The 12729-nt window shown below is 40.7% G+C and overlaps 1 protein-coding gene across 1 annotated transcript; it reads left to right on the top strand.

The window, feature by feature from the left end:
* Positions 1-892: 892 nt before the first annotated feature.
* LOC139709841 (alpha-N-acetylgalactosaminidase-like) lies at positions 893-12046 on the top strand. Its single transcript, XM_071621802.1, has 8 exons — positions 893-956; positions 4697-4878; positions 5943-6117; positions 6669-6846; positions 7635-7714; positions 8951-9112; positions 11009-11206; positions 11735-12046. Exons 1-8 carry the CDS (start codon positions 948-950, stop codon positions 12023-12025), a joined length of 1275 nt encoding a protein of 424 aa, XP_071477903.1. The 5' UTR covers positions 893-947; the 3' UTR covers positions 12026-12046.
* The last annotated feature ends 683 nt before the right edge of the window (positions 12047-12729 follow it).

Genomic DNA, 12729 nt, shown 5'->3' with positions numbered 1-12729 from the left:
AATGGCCTTATATATCTTCTTCTCATACAGTTTCTCGTATAGTTTGGCTATCGCCAGTCTTCCATGTGTTTCGTGCCCGAAGATAAACACGCAAGAGAAAGATAATTCACTTTATTACGCGTGGGCAGATATCAGAAGGAAAAAGTGTGAAAGTTGAGGATAGTTAATTGCATGGACGGTCAAAATCATTTTTGCTAATGGGAAAAAAAAAAAATCAAAATTGTGTTTGTTTGTTCGTTTGTTTGTTTGTTGGTTGGTTGGTTGGTTGGTTGGTTGGTTGGTTGATTTGTTGGTTTGTTGGTTTGTTGGTTTGCTTGCTTGCTTGCTTGCTTGCTTGCCTGCTTGCTTGCTTGCTTGCTTGAAATAGCATTGCAAAATATAAAGTTGTTGACGTGAATCGTCAATCCAAATTGTCCAACATTTAACCGACAACAACAGTTACTGAGTACTACCAATCCAATCAGGTGACCGATCATATGACATTATTTTCTCACGGGGTTTAGTCTGGTTCGCAGACGTTAAAATATCATTTGGTTGGAATACGGTCGCACTTGGCGATCATAAAATCAGGCTATAATCTTTAAAAAAAATCACAAGCATTTGTTTCAGTATGTAGAGACTGATGTAAATATAATCATCTTCCTCTGGGGTTATGGGGAAGAGTCGTAGCTTCACGTATCTGTGAAAGAAAAAGTGATCGAGACTATTTAAAAAGCCTAGGCCTACATTTGATCTATGAACCCTCGCTGCATTATCAACGCGGTGCGTGGTGCCGGTACCACACCGGTGCGGGGATGCGGTGGTGCATGGTGGTCATCAAAAAGGGCGAAACTGGAATTTTCTACCGTAAACTTTACTCACTCAGGCTTGTATGGACTACGCAACGAAGTGTGGTAGCATAATCTGTCAACGCCAACAGTCTTCACTTTAGAATTTGTTGTTGTGGAATGGCTAAGGTAAGAATCTCTCTTGACTTACGGTAGAAACTCTACTTGATTCCAGTCAAAGAGGTCAAGTAAAGTCATAAAGTCAAAAGTCCATTACTGAGCACAGCACAGAGCCGGGCCGGGCCGGGGGAACCTGCGCTCCTCCACCCAGTGTCCACGCAGCGCAGCGGCGCAGCTCCGTTCATGCATCATGTAGGTTAAAACAGTCGGATATAGCGTCTATTATTATTATGAGAGAAGTACGACTATTTGACATTAGAGAACGTCTATAAACGTCAATATTAACACACTAACGTTAGTAGTCCTCTGACGGCGTGCAGAAGTAGAGATCTAGGCACCCTAGAGAAGTAGAAGGAAAGTGATAACCGGTACATCAGATTAAAATTAGTCACATTACCTGGTTAAGAATGGAAATTTACTTAAATCTTAAACTCTGTATGTTCTTTTATCCAATTTTTTTTTTTTGTTGTTGTTCATCGGATGTATGTATCTGGATCTGGATCTGGATGTTTACGATGCAGGGCCCTACTGGGCATAACGCATCGGATGAGAGAGGGCGCAGAGGTGATTAGAAAGTTCTATCAATGGCCTTTTTGAATGAGGCGATTGATGGCGAGTTAATAGTGGCGTCACTCAGGTGGTTCCACTCGATGACAGTAGACGGGAAGAATGAGTTTCTGAATTGTTCTGTTTGTGCTCTTATTTGATTAAAGCACTTACTGTTATTTGTCATTTGTCTGTCCAAGATATTTACAGTATCACAGTTTGTGAATTGCTTAACACGGATACGTCGTCTAAGTTTTTTAGGTTGAGCAAAGTTTTGAATTGGGAGAGCTGGCACCAGCCCCCCGACCACTTTGAAGAAGAGGGTGAGCTTGAGATTCCTTCTTCTTTCCTTCAGGCTTGGGAGACAAAGTTCAGCCAGCTTGTTTGTGATAAAGCCGTCATCTCTGGACACGTAATCCCCTGTTATGAATCGGACAGCTCTTCGTTGGACACTTTCAAGTCTGTTTATGTCCTTTTGTAGATATGGGTCCCAGGCAGTGGCACCGTACTCAAGGAGTGATCTAACGAGTGAAGTATAGGCAGTTCGCTTAACATTGGCAGGGCAGAAGTAGAGGTTTCTCCGAAGGAGGGATAGAACCCAATTTGCCTTTTGCGTGGTCTTTGCGACATGCTTCTCCCACTTCAGGTCGTCAGAGATAGTGACTCCTAGGTAACGGATGTCGTGAACGTGCTGCAGGATATGGCTGTTGAGTTGATAGAAGTAGGATGATTTACTGCAGACACTCATAGTATAGCACTTCTCTGCGTTGAAGCACATACCCCATTTATGTGCCCAAGAGACCAGGGCTGTCAGGTCGTTTTGAAGGATGAGGTGGTCTTCCTGGTTCCTGATCTGACGGTAAAGGAGACAGTCGTCTGCGAACAGCCTTATTTGCGACCTCACTGTGTCTGGTAGGTCGTTGATGTAGCAAAGGAACAATAAGGGCCCGAGTACTGTTCCCTGGGGTACACCTGAATCAACATGTGCATCGTGGGAGCTCTCTCCGTCTATGACGACTCTCATACAGCGTTTTGTTAAGAAATTTCTAAGCCATGAGTGGGTGGGGCCAGTGATTCCAATGGATGTAAGTTTATGTAGGAGATTTTCGTGGGGGACCTTATCGAAAGCCTTCGAAAGGTCCAGCACTATGATGTCTGATTGCTTCCTTTGGTCGTTTGCATGCAACAGGTCATGGAGGGCAGTGATCAACTGGGTTTCGGTGGAGTATCCAGATCTAAAACCGTGATTCAGGTGAGTTAGGATGTTGTTTTCTTCTAAATAATCAAGGAGGTGTTTACATATGATATGTTCCAGGAGTTTACATGTGACTGATGTTTTAGAGATGGGACGGTAGTTTGCCGACTGGTGGACATCCCCGGTCTTGAAAACTGGTGTCACGTTTGCCCGCAACCAGTCAGTAGGTAGTACCCCAGTGTCCAGGGAGAGCTGGAATATCTCACTCAAAGCTGGCGCAAGTTCGGTGGCACACTGCTTCAGGATAATGTTAGGGATGTTATCCGGTCCACAAGCTTTATGGATGTTGATGTTCTGTAATAGCTTGAGAACTCCATCAGCTGTGATCTGCAGAGGAGGGAGGGAGCAATTGTAGCTTTTTTCAATGCTGGGCATACGATTGGTCTGGTCCCTTGTGAACACAGATGTAAACTGCTGCAGGAGGGTGGTTGCTTTGGTCCTGCTGTCCTTCACAAGGTTTCCTTCCAGCATGAGGGGAGGAACTCCATTCCTGTCTTTCCTCTTGGCCTTGATGTAGCTCCAGAAGGGTTTGGAGTTCTTGTTGATTTCTAGTTCATCGACGATGGTGGAGGTGAGATGGTCCCTCTCAGCTCGACGGAACTCTTGTCTACACTGGCGTTGAAAAGCCTTGTAGTCGGCCCATGAGTTAGTCTTCTTGGCTCTCCTGTACAGTCGTGCCTTCCTCTTCACCATTCTAATGTACTAATAGATGTACTAATAGATCTAACGTTAATTCTAATATAATTGATATTTAAGGTCTAAAATTCTAAAACTCTAATGCACAGACTCCAACCCAAAGCACCTTCTGATCTGGTGTATAATTTAGTGGAGATTCTCCCGCCTGAAACCCCTAGCAAACGGGAGACTCCAAGTTGATGTGTGCAAAGCGCGAAATTCCCAGGGTTCTAGATGCTCTCTGATCTGGTGCTATCTAAGGTTTATTTTTTTCAACATAGGATAGCAATAAGTAAGAAATCCTTTCCAACGGGAGACACAGAGCCACCAGGGCGGGAGAAATTAAATCATAAGCGGGAGAACGGGAGATTTTGCAAAAATGGGTTTTCGGCGAGAGATCTTCCATCAAAAACGGGAGAGTTGGAGTCTCTGCTAATGTTTATGTCTAATCAAAGATGCTAGTACTAGTAGTGTGTAGGATCTTAATCTAATTTTAAGTACCCTTGACCGAAAGAGCGGTCTGTATCTGGTCGTCAGGGATATGTTCGGCTTGGAGTCTGCATCTGGCTTCACGGATCCCCTCCCATACAACATGCTTACACTACAACATAGTACAGGTATATAGATTAGCTGCTGCTACTCTCATCCTATTTCTATCTGTCCATAGGGCAGGGTTACCATATCCAGGATATAAACTCCAGGAAAATTCAAGCAACACTTTACTTCTGCAAGTCTGCATGTGCAAGGGTCCATATGCCAAACATGAAGCATTGCTTTATGTAGGTAGACACCTAGAGTAAAATACCCTGTTTGCAGCAGGCTTTGTTCAGCCTCTACAGGGTGCCTATTTTTTTCGGCAGGGGCCATATTTCATTTGTTGATGAAAAGACCCAATCAGGTGTCACTTCCTGTAACACTTGCAAGTAACTAATGTGCTTGTGTTCTAAAGTGGGATTACACATGATGTTCATTAGTTGTTTTAGTGATGAATGAAAGTGCCCCTGCCAGAAATAGGCACCCTGCTGCAATAGTGGGATGCCCAGTATAATTTCACACTTGAGCAGCTGCATCAAGGGATTAATATATTGTATCAAGTGCCAACATCGTTCATATAGAGGAAAATGTTTACCTATTGACATTTTATTGTAAGTTGCAGGGAAGGCTTTCAATCCTTGAAAAGAAATATGTTTACTGGAGTGAATGATTCATGCAAATGTAACCAATCCGACTTCAAATTTGAGTATCATCTCCTAATTGCATTTATTTCTTACAGAGTGTGATGTCTTGCTTCAATGTGTGGAAAATTGCATTGGCTTTGCTGGGTTGCACTGTGTGCATTGACCACACCCGCGCTCTCAATAATGGATTAGCCTTGATACCACCTATGGGATGGTTGTCATGGGAGCGGTTCCGCTGCAATACAGATTGCATTCATGACCCAGAGAATTGCATCAGGTATGTTCTTGTGAATTTCTGTCTTTGAGATCATCATTGATGAAAGTTTTTGGCACTTGTCATGAATTTATTCAATCATGTATGCAAGATTTAAGCACAAATGTTGTTATCACTTGTAACTGATTACAATTTCATGCCATGTCAAATGTACAAGAATACTACATACACCATATTTCGCGAGTCTAAATTTTCGCGAATCGGGAATTCTGGACGATTTCGTGAGTGGTTAAATTCGCAATCGTGGAGCCCTGTACTGAACAGAGAAATGTACTCGTGTATGTCACATCCACATTTGGATCAGAGGCAATATTTTAGCGTGTCTTTAATTTCGCGAATAGCACCTGACTCGTGAAATTTGTGAAAATGAAAACCTCGCGAAATATTCGGCGTATACAGTAGTATCATTCAAGTGCATGTAGATATGCTGTGCTCACACTGCAGTTGTCAATGATAATCATTCTATAATATTGTCATGTACTTTTTAATCATTAACACATCTCTTTCATGATTTACGCAACACATTTTTACTAAGTTCTGGTCTCATGCTGCCAATGTTGCTCTGGTTAAATCTCCAAGATTGAAAGTGAAAAGTGTGAAACTTCATAGAAATTATAACTTTATGTATGCATTTGATTCAAAAGTGAGGTAAAAATCACTTTTCAATGTGGTTGCAAGAGAACCTAAAACTCAAGCAGTACAGTTTGAAATATGTGATTTATACATCATATCATCAGAGTAGCCCCTCACTCGTTATATGTCACCTTTAATTCACTTTCTGTGACTTTGCAAAAATTAAAGATCCTATTTAGATATTACAAATAAGTTTTATTTCTACATGCCCCACCATGTAAGTGCTTTTCTGTTTAGGTCTCCCCATGCTATGTTTGTCTGCTTGTCTTTCTGTCTTTGTGGGTGTCTTATTTGTCTGCCTGTCTTTCTGTCTTTGTGCGTGTCTTGTTTGTCTGCCCATCTTTGTGTATTTGTGGGTTGTTTCAAGTACAGCTACATAATGACTCTGAAGTTTTCATCCCCCTCCCCCCCCCCCCCCCCCCCCCCCCCCCCAGTGAGCACTTGTACAAGACTATGGCTGATCTACTGGTTAGTGAGGGCTACAGAGATCTTGGCTATGAGTACATTAACATAGATGACTGCTGGATGGCTGGTACGAGGGATGAAAATGGCCGACTCTATGCTGACCCAACACGTTTCCCCAATGGCATGAAAGCACTGGCAGATTATGTGAGTCAATATGTAGTGTATTTACTTCCATCCATGATTTTTTTTTTAATAGATTTAACAGCATGTCACACAATACTGAATATTATACAGCTACCATGGCAGAAAGCTCATGCACAAGAGGAAGTCACTGGACTGGGTAAGAAAGAATTTCAACCTGAATACTAAAAAGCATTGCACCCACAAAGTCTCATCCTTAAATCTCCACTGGTATTGATCTCTTGTGTGTCCAATCGAGAGGAAACCATCAGCGAGCTTTCTTGACTGAAAAATCAAAATTTCCTCTGTCGGGAATATTATCATGTTTTTGTGGTTAATACAGCTGTAAGTGATGCTTTTCACTTACTTGCTGTAAATGTGAATATATGTTTATACTTCTGTATACATATGTGCTAAATTGTGACAGTGAATCAGAGGCTGCACTACATTTGCTTGATGTGCCTTTGTTGTAAATCACAAGTTGCCTTTTTTTTTCAAAGTGCTTGCACAGCTACACATGTATTGTTAATAATAAATAGTACTTTCAAATGTGATCTTGGTGTTTTATTTCACAGGTCCATTCTAAGGGTCTCAAGCTTGGAATCTATGAGTCCATGGGCTACTTTACCTGTCAGCATCTACCTGGAACCTATGGCCATATAGAGACTGATGCACAAACCTTTGCAGACTGGGGCATCGACATGGTAAAGATGGATACATGTCACACTGCAGGTGCTAAACTAGCAGGAGAAGGTATGACTGCGAGAATTGGTTCCGCTGGTGCTTCAGGGGCCTTCCCACTTTCAGAAGGAACTTTCCTCAACGTCTTTAATCATTTAGAGTCAGAATGTACCATGTGTGTCAAAACCTTTAATAAATGTGTGTGTAAATGTTACTCTTTGTACGTTTGTATAAGTTTTAACTTTAAAGTGCTCAACTACTGTATTTATCTTTTTATATTGTGCAAGACAGTTGAATCTAGAGTTACACACTATTATTACATAACTAATAAAATGCTGGGCTTACATTGTACGCAGGGTTTATTAACTTCATAGGGTAAGATTTTGAGATATACCTGTAATTATATATATTTTGAGGGGGTGCCATCGTGAAAGTGGTATAATCATTTTCCTTTTGTAAAGTGACAATGATTAATATGACAGGATTTTACAGAATGATGTTACAACTGAAAAGTGTTTATATTCAAAGGTGTGCTGATGGCTTTTTGCTTGTATTGAATTATCAGGACTTTGTCGAAGGAAAAGCATACTGTAAAACAGGATACTGTTCGCATGCATTTTGATTTCGTGAATTTGGCAAGAGCCCAAAGCTATGAAACTAAAAGGCACGCAAAAGTTCTTGTCTGCACTATATGCATTGTATGCCAGTAGCAATTCTTGAAAATTTTATGCCGCGATGAAGGCTGTTGGCACCATTTCATAAAAATTTGATGGCTCAAAAATATCTTGCTTTGCAGTAATGCATCTTTTATGTCTTCCGCTGATAACAAACATCATTTTTTTCTCCTTCTGTCTCATTAGGTTTCATGAATTTTTCCAGAGCACTGAATGCAACAGGAAGACCAATTTTATTCTCATGTGAATGGCCTCACCTACATCCTGTAAGTTTTATGTGGTAGAATGCATTACACCTTCATTTATCATTGCTTAACATTTGCATATTTCAAAGGTCATAGTGTGAGTATACTTTCAAGTGTGTAAAAAAATATGTGACTTGATTTCACTTGTATTTCTTGTTACATCATTCCTTGTTCATTCAGCTGTACACACTTCCCAGTACTTAACAAGAGCAACTATACTCATGAGAGCACAGAATATGGTGCCATGACATTTGCTCCTGTGCCAATTGCTCCCATGAAATATCTGCATAGCCCATGCTAAGCCTAGCATAAACTCTACCCACAAACATAAACTATGCCCTAATCCTAATCCTCACAACAAACTAAACCTAAGACCCTTTTACAACCCTAACCTTAACCCTAAATCCTTAGAGAAAATGAGACCAGAGCAATTTTTGCTGGAGCAAATGTCATGTCACCCAAAATGTAACTTGAATGCATGATGAAACATAATTGATGATCTGCTGGAAGTTACCCCATCTGGGAGATCATTGTTAAGGTGGCAAACTGTGATAAAAGAAGTTGAAGAATGAATAAGTTACAACTGTCAGCTGTTGTGTCCGTTTGATTGTATGCAGTAAAGTAAAAACTAGAAGTTACATGTAGTTCTTGCTGACTGTAATGTTTACGTACTGTAGTATAGCGCACTCTTGTTACAAGGAACACAGTTAAAACGAAATTCTTGTTAGAACGAAGTGCAAATGCAGGTCCCAAAATAATCATTCATGCAAATTTCTATATACTTTACTGTTTCGGCTATAATGCAACTTCGTCATAATGAACGAAAACTGCTGGTTCCTAGGACTTTGTTAGAGGGAAAGTACCCGCCTGTAGTTCTGCTGATGTGCTTCATGTGTAGCATGATACAAAGTTTAATTTCTTTCCAGTGAACTATTCTTGCGATAGATATGCTTGTGGTATGTGAAGGATATCTATCTGAGTGATTTCCATAAGGACAAAATAAAGCAACCTCTCCCAAAAGAATGTAATGCTTTGTGTCTGCATGTTAGGAAATTATATCTTGTTGAAACTATAGTGTACACATGGATATGATACGGTATAGAATGATTCACCTCCAACAGCACTTGGGATACAACATTCAATCAGTTATTGCTGATAACACCTTTATATCTGCCCCCCCCCCCCAAGTATCAATGCAAACTTCTTTACTATTAAGGCCCTACTATAATCTTACACATGTCTTTTTGTGTATTTCAGTCGAATCTGACAGTCATCGCAGAGTACTGCAATACCTTCAGGAATTACATCGATATACAGGACTCTTGGGACAATGTCATGACAATCATCAAATTCTTCGCTGCACAGCAAGAAGAAATCACCAAAGTCTCGGGTCCTGGCAAGTACAGCGACCCTGACATGGTAAAGAAATGTTTTATTCATTTCTAATAAGTTTGGATTGATGTTAGTTTAAAATTTTCAAAAATGATACCGATTGGAAACTTCCATTGCTTGAAGTGCAAGAAAAGTTTCTGTTCTGACACCAGAACGAAAGAGCAGGTTTAGTCACAGATAACTATGAATGCCTGTGTTTAAAATGCTTTAATATTGAAATACCACAAAACTCTTGATATCATCATCTTAATTATACCCCCGCCAAACGAAGCACCAGAACGAAAGAGCAGTTTTAGTCACAGATAACTATGAATGCCTGTGTTTAAAATGCTTTAATATTGAAATACCACAAAACTCTTGATATCATCATCTTAATTATACCCCCGCCAAACGAAGTTTGAAGGGGGTATATAGGAATCAGCGGACGGTCGGTCGGGCGGTCGGTCGGGCGGTCGGTCGGGCGGTCGGTCCGTTGCAAATCTTGCGTCGCGAACTACTTCCTCAGTTTTCAACCGATTCCCATAAAACTTGGCACAGATGTGTGCCTTGGGTTGTAGATGTGCAAGACGTATTTTTTGACAGTACCCAAAAGTACGTTGCCATGGTAACGGCATATTATGGGCAAAAATGGGTACAAATCTTGCGTCGCGAACTCCTCCCACAGTTTTTGATCAATTTTTATGAAATTAGGTACAGATGTTCATCTGAATATGTTAATGTGCAAGAAACATATTTCCGCAGTGGCAAAAAGTGCGTTGCCATGGTAACGGCATGTTATTGGTAAAATATAGGGCAAAATGCTTCATGGCAAAACTGCTTCATCAGTGTTCTTCCAGTTCTCATGGAATTCATATTGAATGTTTGTCTTAGGATATAGGTCAGCATGACACATTTCTTGACAGTGACAAAAAGTATGTTGCCATGGTAACAGCTCACATATTATGAGCCAAAATGATGGAAAATTTTGTGTTGCAAACTACTTCCTCAGTTTTTGCCCAATTTCCATGAAACTTGGTACAGATGTGTGCCTTTGGTTGTAGATGTGCAAGACGCATTTTTCGACAGTACCCGAAAGTTGTGCCATGGTAACGGCATATTAATGGCAGAAGATCAAGGAAAGATCTTGCGGATTTAACTACTTCCTCAGTTTTTTGACCAAAGCTTATGAAATGTGGCACACACCTTGATCTTGGTGGGAAGATGTGGAAGACATATTTTTCGGACGTGTCGGAAGCTGCGTTGCCATGGTAACGGCATATAAATGGCAGAAGATCAAGGAAAGATCTTGCGGATTGAACTACTTCCTCTGTATTCGACTGAAGCTCATGAAATGTGGCACACACATTGGTCTTGGTGGGAAGATGTGCAAGACATATTTTTTGGACGTGTCGGAAGCTGCGTTGCCATGGTAACGGCATATTAATGGCGGAAGATCAAGGAAAGATCTTGTTGATTGAACTACTTCCTCAGTTTTTGACAAAAGCTTATGAAATGTGGCACACACAATACTCTGGTAAGATTACAACTTTGTGACGAGTACCAATACACATTAACCTCTGTTATTGCATGTATTCTGTTTTTGAAATAAGTTATCTCAGTGTGTGTTATGCCATGTCATATACTGTCTTCAATGCATGTTTTCACCAAGTGCTGTAATTTCCTTGGGTAAGACTGTCGTCACGGGGCGGGGGTATTAATCACCTTCAGTGATATTTTTTGTCCAAATATGTGGCAAACTACAATGTAAAATGATGAATTATTTGCCTTGTAGAAATTGTTACATCAAGAAAAGTAATCACTTTTTTTTTTTGCCTGCTCTCAATAGGACTGCCATTACATTTCATTGTGTTTGTTACTGCTGCTGAAAGTGTAATCCATTTTTCAGTGTGATCTGTTTGCCCTTGTTTTCTGTGAAATATGCAGCTGATAGTAGGGGACTATGCCCTGAGCATTGACCAATCCAAATCACAGATGGCATTGTGGGCCATCATGGCAGTCCAGATGTCCATGTCCAATGACCTTCGAACTTTGGCACCCTGGGCCAAGGAGATTCTGCAGAATAAAGAGATCATAGCTGTCAACCAAGATCCTCTTGGTATCATGGGGAACAGAGTAATACAGGTAATGATGAAGTCCCACTGCAATGTCCATCTTTTTTGTAGCAGATCTTGTTATCAAACAAAGGTTTAAGGTTTGGAAACCATTGATTTTTGTGTAGTATGTGTTCATGAACACTTGATATACTTCTGTCTTTGGCAACTACAATTTCCCCACCAAAACTGAAGAGAAAAAAAATCTAAAATGTCAGTTCATTCACAAGTTCTTCTTAACTGACTAGAGTGTGTTTGATCCATCAGACACAGCCACATTATTACAAATGAATGATGATATCATTTTCGATATCATTTCATCAGATCAACCTTTCACTCTAGAAAACTGTGGTGAACGATCTGATATCTTAACTGACAGATAGATGTACCCAAGTTTGATCATTATATGATGTCGCATGTTAAGACCCAAAAGGACTCGGAAAAAGTACTGGGTCCATTTGATGTATGTTATATGCTATTCCTGAAATGTTATCGAGTCACAAAAGTAGCGTGCAACACACTTTAAAAAATTTGTATTTCCCTTAATCACTTCTTTCAGGCACCTGTCAATATTGATGTCTGGGTTAAACCTCTGACAAATGCTGCATTTGCAGCTGTCGTCTTCAGCAAGCGCACCGACATGCCTTACAATTTCACCCTCACCATATCCAAGCTAGGATACAATCATACGGCTGGGTATGTCATGCGTGACCTCTTCCTCCACCAGGACCTAGGGACCTTTCTCCCAAGTGAGACAATTAGCGTCATGGTGAACCCCACTGGTGTCGTCATGTTGCAGGGTCGCCCTGTCACGGGCAAGAAGAGGGGGAAAGTTTGGGGAGAAAAATGAGACTTGGACTGTCTACGCTATCATGAGACATAGTAAATGCCCATTGTGGCTAACACGTCATGAAGCTTATCAGAAAATTGTCAATCTTTATTCATGCAGTTAATATGACATATACAAGTCTACCCACAGAAATTCAGAAGTTATCATGAGAAAATTGTACTTTATTCTTTACACCTATCTTCTTTTTCTTTGTTCTTGTGCAAACCTGAATACATGTATGTTGTTGTCATGATTACAGTTTCTCTGTACTTTTCATTCCTTGTTCTTGTGATTCTCAATTAGAAATCATAGATGCTCAGAAATCAGAACTCATGTCATAAATTATCAGCATCAACACAAAGAATCAGATATATGATGACATAAATGGTATCCCGGGGTACCAAATAAAAATCAGCCATTTTGTTGAATTATTTATTTTTTTAAAAGGGTTGTACCCTGGGTGCCAAAAAGAGGAAATTATTTTGGTGCTGGAGCTAGCGTGCGCTAGCCACTGCACTGCACTGCACTAAAGCACACGCTAGTGGTATCGCAGCTTCCATGCAGTGGCATGGGAATGCTATGTACACGCACACACAGTGCATGCATTTTTCTCTGGCTGTCCTCGAGTGGACGTGAGGTGGCGCTACACAATGCGGTTACCCGGGGTACTACGGTATGCCGGGGTGACGCCTGATGCATCATATGATGTGCTCTCTATGATTTTG

The sequence above is a fragment of the Diadema antillarum genome, unplaced genomic scaffold (genome assembly GCF_040938485.1).
Source record: "Diadema antillarum isolate AM-2024a unplaced genomic scaffold, OU_Dant_1.0 seq00001474_RagTag, whole genome shotgun sequence".
In the NCBI taxonomy this organism is placed as follows: Eukaryota; Metazoa; Echinodermata; class Echinoidea; order Diadematoida; family Diadematidae; genus Diadema; species Diadema antillarum.
This window is presented reverse-complemented; position numbering and strand designations above follow the sequence as displayed.